Here is a 24,911-nt window from a genome sequence, read left to right as displayed (position 1 = left end):
TGAACACGTATCTTCTATACAGAGCGAGCTCATGAACGATTTAGGTAAAAATTAGCCACATTTCGTACTGCTATACAATAAAAAGTTGGAAAAACTGGCGACCGAGATATAATTAAATTGAAAGTACATTCAAAACTGATCTTAAAACATGTCATTTGCCTCTTTTAGTATCTTCATCATTTAATTTGCATTTCCAAAAAGTGTTACTAAGTCTTTTGGAGACATATATCATAATGTTTACTATATCCCATCGCCCTGTTAACAGCAAGGCACGATGCTAATCTACAAATCTAGTCGTCGTATGTACTAATCTCGGCTGCGTGGTACTGCTAGAGTCTAATAGGATCCTTACACTAGCCCTGTAATTGTCCTGTACTCTAATAACCGGCTGCGAAGCCTACCGATAGGGAAGGGTAATGTCCTTAAGACGGTTATACCCAAAGCTATACTCTACTTGCATCGCAAGAGACTAGTAAGCAAAGCAAGCTAATAAATAGAAAATTAAAAATAATAAATATTAAATATAAGTCTGGTCCATAAGGGGTTAAAACGTCTGAAACACTGAAACACATTTAGCTGTTCATATGATCTCAAAGGAATCATTAAATAACTTAAGAAGAACAAACAAAAAATATATTTTTGGCGCTGATATAATCGGAAAAAAGCTGATATAATTGGGGGTAAATATTATCGGGAGCTGATATAATCGGAACCATTGTGTATCAATCGGTTTCCATGTCTCAGAAAGCAATTAAAACGATTTTACTAGAAATCGCGGTTGACTTTTTTTTAAAAATAGAAGTAGTTTTCAAAAAAATTTTTGACGTGTGGTTTATCCAACTATCATACCAGTATGTAAGATAAAATTTAATGCGCATATGCTTCATAGCTACGAAGACTGCTGAAAATTTATTATTAATTCTATGAGATATTATATTATAGTCGCCATAAACAAATTCGAACAGGATGCTCTGACAGTCAAACTTTAACTTTTCTGCTCATGGACGTATTTTCAAGTCAGCCAAGCTGACTGACAGGTTTACCAGAGCAAGCTGTATGGTAGAGAGCTCTGTAGCGAAAAATTTCCTTGAACTATGGCGGTGGTTATCAAGTAGCGAAAAATATAATCGTTTTTTCTGCTTTCAGCAGAGCGTGATGAGACTACTTGAGCTTATAATCTGATTCTTGAAGAGGTTATGACAACCTTATAAAGAGTGGGTCACTTAGAGGGAAGGCAGTTTTATAACGGTCATCATACATTTCTGGGGGAGCTGATAGTTTTATTAGCGGTTTTATGAAAGTGGTCATGAAAACCACTACAGGAGCGTCATAAAACCTAGAATTGTTACTTAGGTAGTGACAAATGACAAGCTTTAAGTGAGATCCATTATCGCATACATACGTTATGGTAAATATTTTTATGACAACCGTACGTATGGCAAACGTTGGCATGGCAGCCGTATGCTTCAGTGTTTTCAACTTTCCCTTTGTTTTACCGGAATATTGGTCTAAATTTATTTTGGTTTAATAAAACACTTCTCTGTTAGTTGTGAGTTACTTAATTTTGCCAAAGTTTATTTTATTCCAAAATCTATTCACAAATTAGTTTTTTACCCATTAAAATATTATTATGGTTTCGCCCTAATTGGTTAAAATTGCTGAGATTTTTAAACTTTTGCTGGAAAAAATACGTACAGGTACGATATAAGTATATTCGGTAGAAATTTAGAATTTTTTTGGTTGGTTTTCGGTCACGGGTTACGTGCGAAAATATTTATTTTCCGTTTACAGTCGACGTTTCGAGGGATATCCCCTCATCTTCAGGACAGAACGTATACAAATATTTCTTTTGTCAAGTGGATTGTGTCATTGCACTGTGGAAAGCTTGTTATTCTACAACAGGTTTTACTCGGGCACATCGAACACAGATTGTATACAATCTGTGCCCGGGTAAAACCTGTTGTAGAATAACAAGCTTTCCACAGTGCAATGACACAATCCACTTGACAAAAGAAATATTTGTATACGTTCTGTCCTGAAGATGAGGGGATATCCCTCGAAACGTCGACTGTAAACGGAAAATAAATATTTTCGCACGTAACCCGTGACCGAAAGCCAACCAAAAAATTTTAAACAAAACAAACGGTCGTTTTTTCATTATAGTAGAAATTTAGGGCAAACTAAACTGAATTATTGAAGATCCTTAGATTTTCTTGACTGGGTTAAAACAAAATAGACAAGTTTCATTTCAAATTCCTAGATATATGAGTTTTAGCTTAAAGAGGGTTTAGTCCAATCTATTTGTTTTGAAATTTTTACCAATTATTCTGCACGAAATGCAAGAATAAAATGAAATGCACTGTTTGAGAATTTCCTGTTGATAGATCTTTGGTTTTGTATTTTTGATTGAAATAAATGTACATTGGTAAAATCCCAGGTGTAGTTTTATGATAATATATATATATTCTTTCTTACTTTATCGATTCAACAAAAAATGACTACGTTGTGGATGTCAAATATTTGGTACAGACGTTCTGAATTATAATTTTAAACTAGAGTGCTTGTTTGCGAAGGGCAGAGCCCTTACGATTGCGTCGCGAGACAATACGAAACACTTTAATATAATTACTCTTAGAGCCGATAATCTCTCGAGAATAACGTTCCGTTTCCCCTTTGTTCTGGAGGAATGTTTGATGTTATGAATGATCCAGAGCCACCGAATGACATCGGTTATAAATCAAAGCCGTTTCCGGAAGCTGGCATGTGTGATATGTGTGCATTTAGGGAATTTTGACAGGCTCACGCGGAGTGAAAATCCCTCAAGTGGGAAAGATTTTCCACAGCTAGCAAGACAGTCGCGAACGCTACTTCTGCGGACCTTCGCTCCTACCCGCTGGTCAGATGACATGATTAATTAGCGTGAAACAGTTTCGCTACTAGCGAACGAAGCAACCCCGGGACGTAAGCTATGCTTTTATCCCAGGAAAAAGTCCCTTTTCCACGTCGCACTCGCCGCCTCTAGTGCTTCAATCTGATTCCCGGTTGCAGATAGAACAAGCGAAACCAAGCCTCTTTCAAAAATGAGAAAGCGACTCACGTTCATGTCGTACAATTTTAATTACGCTGTCGTGTAATAATTTCAGTGTCTTTTTGGGATTTCTTGGTCTGATCCACTACTATTGTCTCTCTCTCGGCCGGTTATGGTTCCTTTCGGCTGTAAGAGGCAGCAGAAGAGCAAGTTGAAGAAGGATGATTCCAACCGGATGCCTTTTCGGGGTGGGCCTTCCTGTAGGCTCGGGTAGCCAGGCAAGCAAGACGTGGCCCCGGACAATGGCTAAATAAAGTGACTTTTTCATGCTCGCAGACAGGAAGCCATTCTTGAGACGATAACGAGTTTTAATTGTAAGCTGCTGGTGGAATTTATTTTTGGCCTTTTCAACGCGGCGAATCTTGCAAGTTTGTTGAAAGTCATTGGTTAACGAGTTAAGATTTCGGTTATTGTTTCTGGTGAGTTCATTTACATGTTCGGTCACAGTTTTCAAGTGAATCTGAAGAATCCTTCAGTCGACGTTTTAGGCAATGTACAGAATTCGCTCGCTTATTTACTGAAAATTTCTGTTGATTATTATAAGCTTCAATGAAGAAAAACAGACACCACAGCACCTGTTACGATAATATTACTTAGTAATATGTGATATGTTGTAAAGATGATACATAACCTGTTGTTTTTATAATGTTTTGACATGTTTAGTTCGCACCTGCAGGGATGGTTCGATTACTTTGACTTAATTTTGATTCATGTGACAGTACCGGCTCAGCCGAGTAAAATTTAACAAAGTGATATATGGTACATTTGTAGAACTAGTTATTATCTACAGTTTTACCGAACAAACTTTTACTGTACCTTTTGTATTTACGGTGCTACAAAGCTAGTATCTCTTTAGTAACTATTTTAACGTTCATTTAGTCGTTCATTTAGTAATGAATTACTAGCAATATGGCGCCGTAAGTACAAAAGATAGAGCAAAACGTTATTCAGCAAAATTGTAGATAATAATTAGTTCTACAAATGTCTTAAATATTACTTTGTTAAATTTTGCACGGCTGAGCCGGTACTGTCAAATGAATCAAAATTGAGTCAAAGCGATCGAACCATCCCTGCCGCACTTGAATATTACATTAATTAACAGTAGACGACGATTCTATTTTATGAATATAAAGTTACTGAAATACAGATTCATAAGCCCTGGAGCCTAATCACTCCACCAGCACAAACCGAACAAATTAAAATTATGACCATCGGATATTACCATTTTTGTAATACGAGACCATATTCAGCACGGTTTGCAAAAATAAGGGGATTTTTTTTTTGAGATTTTAGGCCGCAGCTAAGCTCTACAGTGAGGGGCTCTGTAGCCGCAAGGTTACCGAGTCTGCTTTGGCAAGCGAATGGTCGTGGGTTCGAATCTTAGTAGAATCAAGCCATTCGATGTTCAAAGTGACTTTTTAGCATGGGTTTATTCTCAGGCCCCTCATTTACCCTTCCTTAATGCTGCATTCTATGTTATCCTGATAAGCAAATAAATGCAGTGCAGGTCATACAGCAAACACCCGGGCGATATCACAATAGATCTAACTATACTGGTCGCAGTGATGAGTCCATACAAAAAAAAAAAAAGCTCTACAGTGTGTAGCCCATAAATTCAGCAGTTACTTACTTTAGCTTTGCAATATCATTGCACTGTGGTCCAGAAAGCCAAATTAGGTGGAAGAAATTACTCAGTAGTCGTTGATTTTAGACTATTTACGTGTTAGCAACAAAATCTTAATTTAGGATGCCGCTTTTTTGGCATGAGCTATTTTAGGGTGACCCTTAAATTAACCAAAATCGACAAATTATCTTCAAAACGAAACAAGATAGAAGGATATTTACTTCAGCAATTTTATAGCTTGAAGTATTTTGAGTAATATTGCAGAAGACGGAATCCCTCTATGTAGAACCGTTTCCATATTAGGGCGATTTTCCTGAGTCAAGTTAGGGTGACCCCTCTATTTTGCGATTTTTTTCCATAACTTTTTTATTTTGCATTTCCCACAAAACACTTCTTCAAATGACTTTTGTAGTTCAATAAGACGCAAATTTTGGTGGAAAAAGAAACTGGCTATCTATTTTACTTCTTCACTTATATTATATTTTGTGATACAAATAGGCCGTTTTCAAATGTTAGTATCTTAGAAAGATGCAAGCAGAATTAAAATCGGTTGATTGCGTTTGACAGATCGTGATTTTTTGTGCATAATACCAAAAAATTGGAGTGTGAATTTTTGTCTATCTCAAATAAATCAACTATGAATATGTGTGGTTTGAACATATTTAAGTATATAAAAGTAAACGAGTTGCGCCATAACTCCGGAAGGCCTTGACTGTTCTTGATTAAACTTGGCGTACATGTTTCTTGATATAAGTAAATCAGCACAGGGGGTTGACAAATGCGGAGTGGTCGCTAAAAAGGGGAGGGGGAGGTATAAATAAGTTATAGTGGCTGTAATTATCTTGCATTTAGACCGTTATAAGTTGTGTGAGTAGTCCAAATCTAAAAGAGAATGTATAAACTTAAGGGGACATGAACGACCAAAAATTTTGAAAAAATCATTATTTTTTATTTCAGATTTTGATGCTAAATTTGTAATGATCCGACCAGGGAAAGTGACCGAAAAATGATCATACACATAAGCATTCCAGTGCGGTGTGGAACAACTTCGGCGGAATAAAATGCCGCTCCTGGAAAACCACGATTTTCAAACTTTATGTACCTTTTTCTCAGAAACTATACAACGTATTGGAACAATTTTGTGTTTGTTTTGCTGGTAGCAGCTTGGCAAAGACTTTTATAACTTTTGAGGTTTGTAAATGAAGCACAGCCAGAGAAAAAAGAAAAAGAAGACGAAATTTTTCAGCCATCTTTTTTTTCTTCTTTTTCGTTTTTATCAGGCTGTGTTTCGTTTACAAACCTCAAAAGTTATAAAAGTCTTTGCCAAGCTACTATCAACAAAAAAAAAAGTTTATTCCAATACGTTGTGTAGTTTCTGAGAAAAAGGTACATAAAGTTTGAAAATCGTGGTTTTCCAGGGGCGGCGTTTTATTCCGCCGAAGTTGTTCCACACCGCACTGGAATGCTTATGCGTATGATCATTTTTCGGCCACTTCCCGTGGTCGGATCATTACAAATTTAGTATCAAAATAAGCAAAAAAGAGTGCAGAATCAAAATCTGAGATAAAAAAATAATGATTTTCTCAAAATTTTTGGTCGTTTATGTCCTCTTAACCTCAAGTTTGTTGACTTGAACTTTATAATGAGGTTAGACATTAAAAATGGTAGACTTCCCAATAAACAGAGGGAATGGTAGACAAACTAATGAAATCATATGTGTTTCTTTCTACGATACTAACATTTGAAAACGGCCTATTTTTATCATAAAATTTAATATAAGTGTAGAAGTAAAGTAGATAGCCAATTTCTTTTTGCACCGAAAGTTGCGTCTTATTGAACCTCAAAAGTCATCTGAAGAAGTGTTTTGCGAGAAATGCAAAATAAAAAAGTTATGGGGAAAAATCGCAAAATAGCAGGGTCACCCTACCTTAACTCAGGGATTTCATTTTCTGCAATATTACTCAAAATACTTAAAGCTATAAAATTGCTGAAGTCAATATCGCTCAATCTTGTTTCGTTTTGAAGATAATTTCTGGATCTTGGTTAATTTAAGGGTCACCCTAAAATAGCTCATGCAAAAAAAGCGGCATCATAAATCAAGATTTTGTTGCTAACACGTGAATAGTCTAAAATCAACGACTACTTGATTAGCAATTTTTTCCACCTAATTTGGTTTTCTGGACCATAGAGCATTGATTGCAATACAACATGGCACCTCCAGTGAATTCCGTGGTCGTTTTTGAATTTGCAGTGCTGGGTTGTCAAAAAAAAAAAAAAAAATTCCGGAAGAAGCTTAAGACGTCCAATAAAGAAGAAATAAAATGTTTTAAATCATTATCTTGCAAAGACTCGGAAATTCTTTTATGGCTTTATGATAGGAAGGAATGCAGCAAATTACATTCAGGTATCAGCATTTGTGGCTCGAGCAGCACGTGCTTCGTGCACACGCTGGAGTGGATTAATTTTTTTACGTTTACTTATATTATCTGTCGATTCACGTTTTAGATTAGAACTATAAACTATAAACACTTCTTCCGTACATACACACCCGTTTCATGTAGCATCCCCAAAATTGGCGAACATTATTTCCCATTTCGTGTAATCCTTTGATGTGTTTCCTTTTCTCTTTCTCCAGAAACCGGCCTCTCTGTGGCGATGCTACGTGCTCAATTGCTGGCAAATGTTTCTCGCTGGTGGAGTGTTTAAGCTTATGGGTGACCTTTGTGCTCTTGTAGGCCCACTTTGCATATCCAATATAGTCGATTACATTGCAAAACCCCTGACAGCTCCATCGGTGAGGATGGCTAGCGGCGATACCAGGAATGGAAGTGCCGATGATGGTGGCGCTGTAATACCTCCGTATGACAATGCACCATTTGAGTATAATCTTCGGAATCAATCAATCTCTACCCCGAACGATGGAACATCCCGGCTGGGCCCGTTGACATGGACGGAGCTGCTGGCCAATGGCTGGTTTGTTGCGCTTCTGGTGTTGGTGTCCTCGGTAGCTCAGGGCACTTTTTCGCAGGCCAGTACCCACATCATGGACATGGAGGGAATTAAACTGAAAAATGCCCTGCAAGGATTGGTGTACAGGAAAACTTTACTGCTCAGCTCCAGTGGACCGCAGATGCGACCTACACAACAGAAGTGTCGCCTCGATGGGAAAAGTACCACTCGTGGAAATAGCGAATGCACGGATCAAAAAACAAATGGTGAGTAATATGGAATGTTTTCATCCAAATGGTACTCGCTTTGTCGTACAAAATTAAACATATTTGTGGTTTGAATCGCTAGCCAAGAATCTATTTTATTCCACTAGTTCGGTATCTGTCCGCTCAAATTCAATTGCATTTGCCTTCTGTTGTGGAAAAAAAGTTGTTTGATCCGGAATATGTAAACAATCCGCAGAAAATATTCGCGATTTTCACATTCCCAAACAATTTGTTTGTTGAATCGATAAATAATGTGTAAAACTTGAATCAACAGCACACAATCAATATTTTCGCTTTGTTTTCTTTCTTCCCCGGGGGCAGATAGCTGCTGCGATGGAAGCGAAACCAACCGGCGACCGGCAGAAATCGGAGTATCTGACCACCGAAGCCGACCCCTTCCGGGCAAGGTCAACTTCAACGTGGAACGCATGGCAGATGTTACAGCCGTAGCGAAACCAAAAACAACCAGTCAGTATCCGTTGCAAAATTCAGAGGAAAAGATAAAACATAAAATAGCTACTATCGATAGCGATGATCAGCAACAGTTCGCTAGCGGTCAGGCCGAAGTCAACTGTCATCCCCCGTACGGCAGCCAGGCGGGGGCGGCAGCGGCAACTGTCGACGGCGAGGACGGGGAAAAACAAGCAAAAGTTATTGCCGCTGGAAGTGCATCGGAAGCGATCGGAAACGGAAACCGGCGATGTGCTGCCAGAACGGACGGGATGGAGCAGCAGGTCGGTGGTAATGCTGCTGCCGATGCAGGTACCATAACAAATTTAATGTCCGATGATGCTTTTAACGTGATGTCGTTTGTGAAGATTGCGCATTACGTGTGGGCGATCCCGTTGAAGGTAGGCAATGGTTTTTGTTGAATGCTTGTTTTTTGAAAAATGTTAGCATGCAAATGGTTTCTGTGAAATTCGGGAACTGTGAAAAATTAACTTCGATTAGTAACTAGAATGGGCACATTCCGTCAGTTTGAGCGGCACTTTACAGTACCAAAAAGTCAAATGGAAATATTGTTATAAAAATTACTTCCGGGTGCATGGATTAATCTATGATTTTATGAATTCTGAATGGGTATTACCCAACTGTAGGTCTGTAGTCGGACTTGCCCTACTGTTTCTACAGTTACATTGTTTGCTGCTGGTACACTGACCTGCCCTAGATTTCGCTCTCGGGAAATGATTTTTCTTCGCAGCTTAGCGTTGATTTGATTTTCGAAGTTTGTTTTCCGCTTCCAAGCTGATGCGGATAAGGAATAATGTAATTATGCTTAAGCCACGAGCGAACAAAGTAGCAAATTCCGTCCATGATTTGTTTGACCATGTAGGTGTTTGTAAAGAAAACACATTTTCGGGAAAATAAACTATTTGTATTGAAATTTGGATTTTCCGTGCTCCAAGGAAAAAATACAAATAGTGTTATCGTTTAAGTTAAGGTAAACAACTCTTTGCGGCTAACAACTTAATTTCCAAACACGAAATATCTTTGAAATCTGCATTTGTTTTGGTAAAAGTATACCATTCCAAGTCGGTATATGTGCTGTCGTATTCAACTGTTCTGACTTCAAAGACATACAATTAACCAAATCTGTTAACGTTTTACCTTTGTACCACGTTGTTCCCTGATTTTTTGTCATATTAGAAAAACTCAGTGCCTCATAGCATCGAATGCTATAATTCCACGTGGATGGTCTTAATTGCTGCGAAACGTAGTTCATCACTAAAAAGTTTAGAAACACTGCTTATGTACCTAGACTTTGGAAACGGAGCATCGATGTTTAACGACATATAGTAGACTCATTAAGAGAAAATCAGGATGTGAGACGAGTTGTAAAGTTTTAATTGGAATCTTAATAGTGAACGTCAGGACAGAAATGTAGTCGATTGCAAGTAGCAGCCGAAATCAGGGATGGTTCGATCACTTTGACTCAATTTTGATTCATTTGACAGTACCGTTTTAACGGGGCCAAGTAACTTTGTCATACCTATGAGACATTTATAGAATAGGTTATTATCTATAATTTGGCTGAATAAAGTTTTGCTGTATCTTTTGTAGTTAAGGCGCTACAATGCTAGTATCTTATTGTTGACTAAATGAACGTACATTTAGTCACTTCTGAGTTACTAGCGTACTACAAAAGATACAGCAAAACTTTGTTCAGAAAAATTATAGATTAGAATTAGTTCTACAAATGTCGCATATACAACATTGTCATATTTGGCTCGGCTGAGACGGTACTGTTAAATGAATCAAAATTGAATCAAAGTGATCGAACCATCCCTGGCCGAAATACGTTTTGCTGTTTGTGATTATTTGACTTTATCTTTGTTTTCTTTTATGTATGCTTTTTTACTAGGCTGTAATTATTTGCTTAAGTTTAATTCTTTTTTCGCTTTTTACGCGAATTCTAGAAATTACGTGTCTTTGCCATGTATTTATTAAACCTATTTTTACGATATTTTTGGAATTTAAAGCTCGATTTAGTCAATATTTGAACGCACAAAATTAGCTCCATTTCGAGTTTAGTTTAAAATAAGAGAACCATTTGATATTCAAAATAAAGCCAATTTGGTTTTGCTGAGATTAGGAACCCCCATAATTTTCTGAACACACTGTCCACTTATGAATTTGAGCGGCCATCTTTTCATCGTTAATACATCCCAGTTCATTAGACCACTCTTTTCCACTTTCTGTTTTCTCTTACTCTTTACTCTTTACTCTTTACTCTTTACTCTTTACTCTTTACTCTTTACTCTTTACTCTTTACTCTTTACTCTTTACTTTTTACTCTCTACTCTTTACTCTTTACTCTTTACTCTTTACTCTTTACTCTTTACTCTTTACTCTTTACTCTTTACTCTTTACTCTTTACTCTTTACTCTTTACTCTTTACTCTTTACTCTTTACTCTTTACTCTTTACTCTTTACTCTTTACTCTTTACTCTTTACTCTTTACTCTTTACTCTTTACTCTTTACTCTTTACTCTTTACTCTTTACTCTTTACTCTTTACTCTTTACTCTTTACTCTTTACTCTTTACTCTTTACTCTTTACTCTTTACTCTTTACTCTTTACTCTTTACTCTTTACTCTTTACTCTTTACTCTTTACTCTTTACTCTTTACTCTTTACTCTTTACTCTTTACTCTTTACTCTTTACTCTTTACTCTTTACTCTTTACTCTTTACTCTTTACTCTTTACTCTTTACTCTTTACTCTTTACTCTTTACTCTTTACTCTTTACTCTTTACTCTTTACTCTTTACTCTTTACTCTTTACTCTTTACTCTTTACTCTTTACTCTTTACTCTTTACTCTTTACTCTTTACTCTTTACTCTTTACTCTTTACTCTTTACTCTTTACTCTTTACTCTTTACTCTTTACTCTTTACTCTTTACTCTTTACTCTTTACTCTTTACTCTTTACTCTTTACTCTTTACTCTTTACTCTTTACTCTTTACTCTTTACTCTTTACTCTTTACTCTTTACTCTTTACTCTTTACTCTTTATTCTATAATTTTTAGATTATTTTTTGAGAATAAAATCTGCACTGAAAATAGGATGTGAAATGGGGAGAGTTACCTGGAAGGAGCGTCAAATATTGCTATGGCTCTCTCAAGTCGCTACCTAGCGCCTCCTCGTAGATCTAAGTCAAACGATGACGGTCGATGGTCAACTGAATATGTTTCATGTCTATACTGGAACAGCTAAGCTAGGAGGTGCGAACTTGAACGCCTGTTCCCCCAGTGAGGGGTGGCTCAAACGGCGTCTGTCTCGGAGCGAGCGGCTGAATGTTAAATGCTGTATCCCGCAAGCTATATCTAAGACGGCAGACCCATCAGTGGTATGTTGGTATCTCGACTCCGGTAAGGTATTATGCCGAAACTCTTATTTATCACGAACGATGAAAATGGAAGTACGGAACGGAACAAGGCAAAGCAAAGCCATGGGTCTTCGTCTTTAGACATTACCCTTCTTTATCGACAGACTTCGCAGCCGGCTGTTAGAGTACAGGAAAATTACGGGGCCAGTGCAACAATCCTACTAACTCTAACTAGCAAGCACCGCCTAGCCGAGATTCGAACTTACGAAGACTGGCTTGTTAGACCAGCATCGTACCTCGAAGCTAGCTGGGCGGTCAACGGAACAAGGCAACGATTAATGAATAGCGATTGGAAACTCGATACCTGGATTGTTCGAACTCTCTGTGAACCGGTACGAGTTGGTTTGCTTGCTAGAGAGCTACATCGTTCGGGAGTGGAGATTGCTGCTATTCAGGAAGTTCGGTGGCCAAGTCTCGAAGAGAGGGATTGCCGTATAGTATACCCTATTGCAGCCACTTAAAATAAACCTATAAACCCGATAAACCTATAAACCTAAAACCCGATGATGCTAAGGACAAGTTCTGTGACGTTTATTCATATCAACCATCAGCCATAATGCATGTAAACCCAGAAATATTATGAAGAAAGACATTTTTAGATTTTAGATCGGTATTTTTATTTGGTACTTGGGGTTCTCTTTTTTGAGTCAATGTGGTCCCAAAAGTTACCATTTTTCCACCTTTCTTTCTTTAAAAATTCATAACTTTTGATCCATTTAACCGATTTAATTTAAATGATGTTAATACCAAATGGAAAGTATTTTAATGAGCTTTTCAGAAAAAAATATTGAGCTGAACCCCTTAAGACTGAAGTTTTTTTTTATCACAAAAACACCAAAGAAACTAAGTTTTCATAATGTGCCGGGAATACAATGGAGACGCATGGTTTTTGTTTTTATTTGTAATAAAAGGAGTTTTTTGACAATGAAATCCGTCTCTAAAATAAAACGCCATGCGAGTTTATTGCATTTTCGCATCTTTATTTCTTTAAAAAAAGAGCATCTCAAAAACTAAAAATGTCACATATCGCGGATAATTTTTTATTTCGACATATGTGACAATGAGAGATTCTCTTCGTGTCTTCTCTCTTCCGCGTTTTACGGCGATACTAATGCATTGAAAAGAAAATTTTCAAAACATTTAGCTAGTTAGTGACTCCGGCAACCGATTCATGCAAAGCGGATGTTTTAAAATACATCTCTCATTGTCACAACGTTGAAATGAAAAAAATACCCGAGAGATCTGTTTTTTTTTTGATATTGTATGTAAACAAAACTAGCTTGCCATTGAAAATATAATGAAAAAATAAAAAATAAATATTATAAATGTTTTAAGTGATTTCAAGAGTTTCAAGGCTCCTACATAAAATGTTTTTGTAATCATAAAAATCTTTGAACGTCAGTTTATTGTCTTTTTTCTGAAAAGCTCATTAAAATACCTTTTATGTGGTATTAAAATCATTAAAATCGGTTCAATGATTCAAAAGATGAGAATTTTTAAGGAAAGGAAGATGATAACCATAGTCCCTAGCGGAGGCGGGCTGTACTCGTTAGCGTTACGGTATAGAAAAATCTCACAAAGGATCATTATGAAATGTTAAAAATATGCGTTACAAAATAAATAGAAGTAACTTTGCGTATTTGACTTCAGCTTTATTATACCAATTATGTGTATAATTACATATCACAGATGCCATATAGTAAACTATAAAATACAAAGAAATTTTCTCTGTTATGTATAAATTCATGAAATTTTCCAAATTTTCATGCCGCATGGTTAAAATGACAATTTAAAAAAAGGATAGATAAAACCGGGTCACAATGGTAGACAAAATCGGGGGTACCTAAAATCGGGTGTAGATTAAACCAGGTGTAGATATAATCGGAATACCACTGTATTCGAAAACACACCTGAAGGCATCCAAATGGAGACTCCAGCCCTCAGATCAGATGTCTTAACTGACGTTCGATACTTTTCGAATGTCATCGTTGTACGGTCTTTTCGAGGACCAAATATCGACTCTGATCACTATCTTGTCGTGTGTAAGATTCGCGCAAGGTTGTCGAACCTGGCGAAGACTCGCACTGAGAGAACGCTACGTTTCAACATCCAGCGGTTGACGGCAGATGGGTTGGTAATGGAATATGTCAGAAGTTTATTTATTTATTTACTGCATCTTCAGTGAATACTGTACAGACTGAAACATATATCTAAATTAATTGTCTTACACTACTTTTAAAACGATGTCTACTAACATGAAAATCAAACACATCTAAATTATTCAGCAGACTAAAACACTTCTCCAGCGGATGGTTTAGACCAAACACTGTTCTGTGTCTAACAGTTAGGAATAATGAACGTTGGCGAGAGCGACGCGCTGGAACGAAAAAGTTTGCCAGTCGAAGAAGGTCTGGGCAGTCAATCCGGTTGGTCAATATATCAAAGGCAAACATTCTTTGCAGGTATACGCGTCGCTGGTGCAAAGGCTCCAGCCTTATCAGTAGGCATTGCTGTTCGTAAGGCGGCAATCTCTGTGGTTCATTCTAGGGCAGTCGTCGAAGCGCAAAACGAACGAAACAGCGTTGAACCCTTTCAATACGAGCGATCTGGCTTGCATGATAAGGTTTCCAGACTTGTACAGCGTATTCAAGAATGCTCCTCACAAGTGAGCAGTACAGTGTCTTCAGGGCGTACACGTCGTGGAATTCACGGGCGTTACGACGGATAAACCCGAGCACGGCGAATGCTTTGGAGGTTGTCGCAGTGATGTGTTCGTTAAAACAAAGCTTGCTGTTCATTGTTACTCCCAAGTCGTTTAACGACGTAACACGATCCAGGCTGAGACCGTTTACTTCGTAGTTATAGTTCAGATGCGTTCGCGCTTTCGTAAAGCTTATTATTTTGCACTTCGTCCCGTTCATTTCCATGCCATTTAAGACACACCAACTGGCTACATTGTCAAAATCTTGCTGCAAAGCAGCGCAGTCGATCAGCGAGCTGATGGTCCGGTATATTTTCAAGTCGTCAGCGTACATGAGATGCTGAGAGTTAAGTCGATAGCTCAAATCGTTTACGAATAAAATGAAAATTAAAGGGCCAAACTGACTACCTTGCGGCACACCGGATGGAGTTGAAAAACTGCCTGACTCGACCGATCCTAGTTTCACGATAGCAGATCTGTCCGATAGGTATGATTGCAACCATGAGATGAGCCAGTGAGGAAAACCAAGCTTTTCCAACTTTTTCAGTGTTAATTAGTGGGGCACCTTATCGAATGCTTTAGCAAAATCCACGTAAATGCTGTCCACTTGATCAACGCTTTTGATCAACGCGTCGCTGGAAGAAAGGGAAGATATAAGTAAGCTATGGAGGATCCTTCATGGTGCCATTGATTGTCGCAATTGTCTGCGAGAGAGGTGGCAGGCATAACGCGTTGAAGACAGCGTAACAGCAGGTTTGATGTCGAATGCCAGCGAGAGATACATGAGAAAATTCAGACCAGGAGTCGCAGAAAAAAACGCGAGTACAAGGAGCGTGTGCTCCTCCGGTGCAGAGGAGATATTCGCCAGCAACTACACACGGAGTTTCTATAAAACGTGCAAGTGCAAGCATTTTACCTGTGCTGTGATATGCAATGACAGTGTTCATCTGCCCTATTTTCAAAAACGGACATCGACTCGAGTGTAAAAACTATCGAGGCATTACATTGCTCAATTCCACCTATAATGTGTTCTCCAGTATCCTATTCTGCAGACTGAAACCGTTAACGGAGTCCTTCATCGACGAGTGCCAAACTGGTTTTCGTGAGAGTCGCTCCACGACGGATCAGATGTTTACTCTACGTTACAAGATAAGGTGTAACTTGCAGATGCATCGTCTGTTTGTGGACCTTAAGGCGGCGTACGATTTCGTCAAACAAAATGAGCTGTGACAAATAAGGCAAGAACATAAATTTCCGACGAAATTAGTTACGCTGATTCGTCAGACGTTAGATAATCAAAATCATACGTAAGAATAGCGTGTGAGGCCCCAGCCGCTATCGTGACGTTGGATGGACTGAAGCAAGGGGATGCGTTCTCTAACCTTCTATTCAATTGCTATTGCTTTGGAAGGTGCAATACGAAGACCAAAGGTGGAAAAGAAAGGGACTAACGTCGCGAAATCTCACATGCTTCTTGATTTTGCGGATGACGCCGGTCTCATCGGAATCAACCGTAGAATAGTGGAAGAGGTCTTTAGGCCTTTTAAATGGGAAGCTACAGCATTGGAACATCGTCAAAACGAACATGATTGCTGGCAGGTAATGTGGGAGTCCAAATGGTGTTGGTGCTGAGATAGAGTGAAACTGGATGGGGAATGATATGAAGTGGAGGAATTCATATATCTTGGCACGCTCGTTATACGTGACAACGATGTAAGCCGGAAAGTAAAACGACGAATTGCACTTGCGAATAGGGTTTTCTATGTACTAAACTGGCTCTCTGCAGAACTCTAATCCTTCCAGTGCCCCTTCACAGATATGAATTATGGACGCGTAAGGAAACTGATCAACGAGTCGGCCGTTTTGGGGTTTTAGCTGCACAATCACGAAGTTCAGCGATCTGCAGTTACAGGTAGGGTAAGGTTCTTAAGTAACAACTTTTGAGGTGCAATAGACGTGGTTTTCAGCAGTTCATCCTTGAAATATGTAATTCTACAAAACTAGTATGAAACAGCCATAAAACTCTATGAATCCAGAAAGCCATACAGACATAAGAAGGTTCTCAAGAATTTTTCCAGAGGCCGTTTTAAAACCTGAATTCTTAGACCAAACCTCGTGTTTTTAGTCTTGACCTTGCAATGCGGTCAAACATATATTCAGGCTTGCTGATAATCGCATCATAACGCCTATTTTTAGTCTTCAAGCAGGAACGCATTCGAAGATTCAATAACGCCTCACTGCTCCAGAATGAAGATAATAATAACACTTGAAAGCTTGCAGCGATGCGACTTGCGTGAGAGTAATACATAGGCCGAACATTTGTGTTTTATCTTTGCGCTCTCTATTCTTCGCCTTCGGTCCGTTTGCGGTGCGAAGCGTACATGATATTCTTCACTCTTCTTCGAATGCTTCGATCTTCATGAAGAAGCGAACAAAAATTTATCACCGAGGCGATGATTAATAGCTTAGTTTAGTTGGCTGCAGATAACGGATAAAATGTAAAAGCAAACTGTTTCCGTATTTTATTTTTGGAAACCTTATAAGATAGTGTGTATGTATGTATGTGTGAGTGTACGTATGGGCGTTGGGCGGGTGTACGTATGTGTGTACTTATGAACGGTTTGCACTCACTTTTCTCAGAGTCGGTAGACAGATTTGGATGGTCTTGGTGACAAATGAAAGATCACTATTGAATTTTATAAGTAAACGTTATTTGAAAACTGTTCTGTTTAAACCTATCAAACGAAAATAAACTATATTTAAACTTGAATACTTAGGAACGTATATAAAACCGTCAAAACGTGGATAACCAAAACATCTATCAAGTGTCGATTTTATGTATTGATGTATGTGTGCTTGCATGTATGTGTATGAGTATGTGTGTATTTGTGATGTATGTACGTGTACTTGGGGGCCATCCATATACCACGTGGACAGCTTAGAGGGGGGTGGGGGTATGAAAATGTCCACGCTTGTCCACGGAAGGGGGGGGAGGGGGTACGGAAAATGTCCACGTGGACAAGTTTTTTTTCATGCAATAGAAATTAGAAACAGCAATATAGACTTAATTATTCACATTAGCATTAGCCATTGATCAGTGATTGTTTTTAAGTTCAAATAAAATTTTATATTCTGATGAGGCATATGTTCACGTAAACACATGAACCGAGCATTACGAGAACATGAATCTGGCATAAATCTTGTTGAAAAGATTAAGCCTGCGTTAGTACACAGTTGTTGATTGCCTAGTATGACATTTGTGCAATACAAAACAAAATATATTATTTTTTTTACAACTCTGGCCTTCCTTGGGAAATGATAAAGGTAACGGAAAAATCCATGAATATTCACTAGTCACGTGACTCATTTATCACTTAGGTCGCGCTTTCACTAAATGATTGCATTTTGCCTCAAAATCAAATGCGGCTCGCCAAAAAAAGGGTTTCCGTGGACAACCTATTTCCAAAAGCATTCGCCTTCAGAAAATTTTGCGAATCACATTGCGTCGGAAATGTCTTGTGTTGTGTTGAAGTAGACGGCCAATCTGAGATGTTCTGGATAAAGATACTCTAGACCAGTGCTGTTAATATTCATCAGCATAACGTTCAAACTTCTGGATTATCAGTCTACCTTGCATTGAAAATCTGCTTGCTTTGATCAAACGTACATAATAACTAAATGCAGCAAGCATGAACTTCATGCAAGAGAATATAGAATATCAGCGCCCTGTGATATTGTAACAAACTGATATTCACGTTTGAGCAGTGAAAATCAATAAAAAAAATTTAGCATCTATTGCGTTCAGCTGTTGGACATAAGATTTTTCTTTTCATTAACTGCATTTAAAATTGTTTTTACCTGAAGTGAATATCACCTTCTGGATTTGAAAATCACTTTCTCCTATTCTATTTTCACGATATATTGAACTTGTATACTATGATGAAAATGTGCAGCTGTACATACGAAACTCAGAGGCATAAAAAACAATGTATGCTGAGAAAAAGATTTTCTGTTTCGTTTGAAATTCGGTGATAATTTAAGGCCCTGCTCTAGACAAAGATACCCTGGACAGAGAAGAATCGTTAAGCGAAAGTCAAGCTATCAGCTTTCTTGCAGTCCATAATAATTTGCAGTAGACAAGATCATAAGAATTAAGGTCACCTTGCATACGGATTTTAATACGCTGCGAAAAGTTGACGGAAAATCCATGGAAAAACTCAAATTTCCGCAACGACTAAAAAGCCGTATGCATTGTGTCGCGGCCTTTAGACTGGTGCGTCCTTTCACGTAAGCTTTTTTGATAAATAGTTCATAAATCAAGTTGAAAACAAAATTTAGAACAATGCATTTCTGTTTTGTTAAATTTGAGATAAGAAAAAGAATGTCCACGTGGACAAACAGGGGGGGGGGGGGGTGGGGGTTGAGCGAATGTCCACGCTTGTCCACGGAGGGGGACGGGGGGTTGAAAATTTGCATTTTTCTGTCCACGTGGTATCTGGATGGCCCCTTGTAACTTCGCGCAGAATTCGCCAAACCGAACCGGGAATTGTCCGCTAAGCCTTCAGAATTGCCATGTCGGCCGCGAAGAAATATTCTGATATGTCAGTTTTATTTTTCGAAAAGAATAAAACTGATTTTCGAATACGGTCGTGTCAAAAATAATCCGTGAAACGTGCCAAAATCGGTTTGATCTGTAGCTGGTTCATACAAATAGTTACTCGTAGAATTAAAATAGCAAGAACTAGTTTTCCTATACAAATTTCAAACAAATTTTGCGTTCTTGCAATCAACAAAGACTTGCACTGGACAAACAAATATTTATCTCATTTAATTTCATATTGTTTCCGTAGTTACTGATATTTTACATATATTCATAGAGGACTGAAAAAATGATCATCTATGTGATATATTTTCCTAACCATACGAATATATTTGAAATTAATAAAGGTGTTGATAAAATAAATTAACTGGATGACGCTAAGAAATGTTTACGCACCCCAGGAAGAGAAATATCACTATTGCACCTAGCACATTCTTGAATTATTTTTATTTAAATAAAACCATTGATAACTAAAATTTTAAAATATAGGGGAGAGACGTCTACAATGAGACACATTTTTACCAATTTTTGACGTAGGACTACGTCTTTGTTTACTATACTGGGACTGGGTAGCACTTTGCGAAAACGAAAATAGAAGTGTAACGTTTGAATGAAAGATTTCAAATGTTAATAACTACTAAACTACTGAACGAAACTGAACAATATATATGTTGTTAGATAGATAAAATGACCAGCAATTTTATAGGTGGGCGAGAGAGCAATTTTAGGGAGGACGTAGGAGATGGGGCTCCTATCCAAATGAAACACATTTTCTCAAAAACAAAATATTTAAATCCAATTAAATATAGGTTTTTGAAATTTTGCTTGGAGGACTAAACTATTATTCGTTAGTAAAGAAAATTTAAAACAACAAGCATAATTATAAACTATTGAAAACAATTATGCTTTTGAAATTTCCAAAGAAGGAAGGGTTAACATTATACTTAATTATTGAATAGAATAAGACTATAATTGGAAAAATATAGTCAGTTTCAGAATTTTAATACAATACATAACAAAAGCCTTCCAGTTGGCTACGTGCTATGGCAGTGGTCTAACAAACCCGTCGTTGCATGTTCAAACCTTGACTGGGGGAGGCTGTAATATCGTAGCACTAGCCTTGCAATTGTTCTGTACTCTAATAGCTGGCTGCGAAGTCTGCTGAATAAAAAGCGTGAAAGTGTAAAAGCGTGTAACGGCTGAATTTTTCTCAAATTGCGTCAGTTTTTTCCATAATGTTGTCTAATATCATCCAATTACAAATGTTACTAAAATTTGAAGAGATCGATAAATTTTCTGTTACAAATTAGAGCTGACTTAATTTTTTCACTAACTGTAGCAATATTATTGACAGTTATTTTAAAAATTAGGAAGACAGTTGGCTGGTGTTAAGTCAGACCGAATTAATAGACAAAACTCTGATTTTGAAAAACGCGCAAACTTCGCTCGGTATGGTTTATATTTATCAATCGTTCGAAATCATCTTATAACTCTGGCTGTTTGCAACATTTATGTAGTCTGATTAGAGTAAAATTTAGCTTAGAAAATTCTTGATCGTTAGCTGTCATTAACTCATTTTAACTGGTCCGGTTCGATTTAATACCGACCAGTTCATAGCATGAAATAAAAAGTAAAATTGATCAAATGAGACAAGAAAAGCAATTCAAAACTCGAGTGTACCACCGCATAGAGTGAATTCTATACGCAAATTTGATAATACAGTCGATAATACATCTTTATGGTCACCGAGAATGTTAGTTATGAAGAACTGTCTTTATATGCATAAAAAATATGTAACCTCAGATAAAATACTTAAAGCATATTTCAAAGCAATTTTAATAGAGCTGTAACTATTTAAAATATATTCTATTAGTTAACCCTCTAGTGCCCATCCCCGACATTTGGTGGGTTAAGGGCGTTTCACTTTAAATCGTTGTAAATGCTTTACTTCATTTTTGTATATAATTTACACTTATACACTTTTTATTATAGTCTAATCTATGTAATACATTTATAGTTTAATTTATAGCTTTAATTTGAAACATTTATTTCTTATTTACTTATTATTAGCTGACCCGGCATAGTTCATACTACCACAAATAATCTGTGCTGTACAAAATTGTAAACTGCATGGGTAGTCTAATATAACAATCTTCAATTTTTCCTCGCACTAAAGTATAAAACAACACCCCCTTGCTATGCTAAATAAAACAAAACTGATACCGGGGGTCAGTCCCGGCGTAGTGGTTAACATTTACGCCTCTCACGCGGCGGACCCGGGTTCAAATCCCAACCCCGCAGAAGTCACGAATGCTGTTAAAGTGATTATAATCCGAAAAAAAATAAAGCTGATAGCATTAAAATATTTGCCGTGATTGTATAATATTTCGATGAACACCATTTCGCGGAAAAGCAATTCTCGATTGACCATAACGCGGAATACCATTTCGCGGAAAGTACCATACATGCATATAGGAACACACAGACAGACAGAAATACATTTTTCTAGATATAAATTTATTATTTTGCAATTTTGCATTTTTTGAGTTTTTGCCTTTGTACTATGTGTATATGAAAATATAGTAGTATAAATGTATAGGAATCACTCGGAAAACCGAAAATCGAAAGAAGGCCCTGTGGGACGAATGCCAGGTATCATTTGACTCAGATTTTTTTTTTATTAATAAACTACACAGAATGGTTTATCACCTGCGAACCTGGATCCTGAGTTCCTTTACAGGTTGTAGGTTGTATTTTGTGGCCAAAGCTCACAAATTATAAACATTTTCTTCAAACGTCTGTCAACAAACATTTTGTTTAGTTTTTGAGATAAAGGTATATGAAGCTAAAAACGTAATGTTACATGAGCAGCGTCTATCAAATTTGCTTAACATAACGAAAAAAAATCATTTTTGCCTTTCAACTATATAAATATATAGTATAAAGGTATAGAAATCACTTGGAAAACCGGAAATGGAAAGAAGGTCCTGCGGGCCGAATGTCATATACCATTCGACTCAGTTTCGAAAACTGAGCATTTTCTGTGTGTGTGTATGTGTGTATGTGTGTGTGTGTGTGTGTGTGTGTGTGTGTGTGTGTGTGTGTGTGTGTGTGTGTGTGTGTGTGTGTGTGTGTGTGTGTGTGTGTGTGTGTGTGTGTGTGTGTGTGTGTGTGTGTGTGTGTGTGTGTGTGTGTGTGTGTGTGTGTGTGTGTGTGTGTGTGTGTGTGTGTGTGTGTGTGTGTGTGTGTGTGTGTGTGTGTGTGTGTGTGTGTATGTGTGTGTGTGTATGTGACGCTTTTAATCTCACTCACTTTTCTCGGAGATGGCTGGACCGATTTTAATGTTCTTAGTGTCAAATGAAAGGTCTAGGTGTCCCATTGGTCGCTCTTGAATTTCATACTGATCGGACTTTTAGTTCAAAAGTTATGTATAAAAATACGAAAAATATGGGACTTCATTATCTCATAGGTCTCTTAACCGATTGGAACAAAATTGATTGCATATGAAAGAGGAGCCTTGCAAACCCTTAACTTCCAAATTTCATGACGATTGGACTTGTAGTTTGAAAGTTACATAAAGAAATGTGAAAAAATAGTATTTAAAACATATTTATGTAACATATAAGCATTAATTTAATGAAAAACATCACACATTTTATGATTATTTGAAAATTACTGCTGAGATCTATCAAACGAAACCGAGTTATTAAAAATCGGACGGTTCATTCAAAAGTTATATAAACTTAAGCGCCGTAAGCACACTTAAGCACCGTATATTAAACCGTTAAAACGTGTGAAATCAAAACAAATGTTGATTGTATGCAATGTGTGTGATGTATGTGTGTATGTATGTATGTATGTATGTATGTATGTATGTATGTATGTATGTATGTATGTATGTATGTATGTATATATATATGTATGTATGTATGTATGTATGTATATATGTATGTGTGTGTATGTGATGACAATTTGCAATTTTTAAATTTGCATTGAAATTCAAGAAAAGTGAGAAACATGTCAATTGACTGAAGTTTTTGAAGCCTCTTAATGGAATACGAAACGTATACGCTTTGAAATAAGACACTGATGAAGCCTGCGCGTCGTAGGCGAACTACGTATCTGTTGCAAATAAATATTAAATAGTGGGATTCAATCGAAAAGCTTTTTCTTTTCTTTGATTTCAGATTTCAATTGTCATTTTGTTCACTTGCTGTTACTCACAATTGTACAAGAAAAGCAAAAAGCGAAGAAAAGCAGTTAATTTAAGCATGTAGATATAGTAGTGTATAGGATTAAAAATACTAGTGAGACTATTTTTCCAAATAAATTTATACAAATTTCAAACAAATTCTGTTTGATCAATAGATGCTCTTTTCAATCAATAGATACTAGAGCTTAGAAATGTTATATGAAAAATTGGAAGTACACGTTGCACGATAGTAATTTTGTAAGATTTGTTTTCGTTAGTGACATTTTAAAGGACAGATGTCTTATGTCATGTATCATGTTTTAATAAATAAATCAAAAAAAGACAAGCACTGGGAATCATATCGATCATATTTCCCATTCTCAAGCATGTTAATGGCGCAGCTTTTGCGCTATTTTTCGACCTCATTTTGTTTTCCTAACCCTCTAACATTGTAAAAACGATGCGATCAAGCTAATGACTATCTTTTCATGAAGGTACATTCAAAAGAAGCTTAAGTTTTGATTTTCATGCAAAAATAATTATCTGAAGGAGCGCCGGCTAAGAAAAAATTCAATTTCTCTTTTTCATATCTAATGCTCTATTTAGTTATTTTTTCTAATTCAGACATATTGCAAAATTGAAGCCAAGCAAACTAATAGTAAAATTTTGAGATTAATCATTTTGTTGTCGATATCCTTTTTCTTCAAAAGCGAAGTATAATAATAATTTTTCTGAACTCTTGTTTTTCAAAGATGCTAACCTTTTGAACGCATGGTATTAATATCAAAATATCAAAAAATCTTGAATTGTCAATTCAAAACAAGTTTCGTATATGGCTCTGAATCCCGAAAGTTAAGGCCGTCTGTAGACCCGTTAGTGGGTTAATTTCTAATTTTCTATATATATATTCATTCAAATCTGTAAAAATTATCTTTTGTATTATTTCTCGATAAATCACGTAAATATTATAAAACTAAATAAAGGGTTCATCAAGTAACATAAATGACGCTTACAAGTATTTACGCACCCAAGGAAAGAAAATATAATTATTCTACGCAATACGTTGTGAATTTTACTGGCAAACAAGGATTTTGAGGAATACGGAACGCATATTTAAAAATATAGTCAAGTTAATTATAGATGTTCCTGAGAAATTAAATAGTGATTATTGTGGCAGTAGAAAGGCTAGGTCACGCCGCTAGGTGGATTAATTCGGGTTTTTCTTTTGTTTTTCGACCGCGAAACCTTAATTTAATAGTAAAACGTAAGCGTAGCAGTTGATAATACCATCAAGTTTCGTCGACCCTCACATTTCACAGCCAATAGCTATAGCCTATAACTATAGCTATATTCTGTATAAAGATAAACAAAGTTACTTAAGGTTTGTTACAATGTCTTATTTATCGTTATAATTAGACCTACAGTTCGTCGAAGAAGATTATGCAGAATGAAAAAAAAACTGAGTTTTCCTTTTAATTCTACGATTTATAAATGGTCGGTGTTAAATCAGACTACACCAAGTCGCAACATTTAATAAAATGAGTTAATGACAGCAAACGATCAAGAAATTTCTAAGCTACATTATACACTAATCAGACTACAT

General features: G+C 36.8%; 2 protein-coding genes across 2 annotated transcripts in view; one reads left to right on the top strand and one right to left on the bottom strand.

Annotated features, from left to right (window-relative positions):
- LOC128743360 (homeotic protein female sterile) overlaps positions 1–24,911 on the bottom strand; it is a 420,579-nt gene that overhangs the window by 112,994 nt on the left and 282,674 nt on the right. The window lies entirely within an intron of this gene.
- Positions 1–24,911, top strand: part of LOC128740451 (ATP-binding cassette sub-family C member Sur) — a 119,061-nt gene that overhangs the window by 24,716 nt on the left and 69,434 nt on the right. The window contains exons 5-6 of the mRNA XM_053835991.1: positions 7,348–7,927; positions 8,249–8,778. Of these exons, the coding sequence (XP_053691966.1) occupies positions 7,348–7,927; positions 8,249–8,778 (1,110 nt within the window). The remainder of the gene's footprint in view (positions 1–7,347; positions 7,928–8,248; positions 8,779–24,911) is intronic.

This window comes from Sabethes cyaneus, chromosome 3 (genome assembly GCF_943734655.1).
Source record: "Sabethes cyaneus chromosome 3, idSabCyanKW18_F2, whole genome shotgun sequence".
Lineage (NCBI taxonomy): Eukaryota > Metazoa > Arthropoda > Insecta > Diptera > Culicidae > Sabethes > Sabethes cyaneus.
The sequence above is the reverse complement of the archived record's forward strand: the minus strand, read 5'-3'. Positions and strand labels throughout refer to the sequence as shown.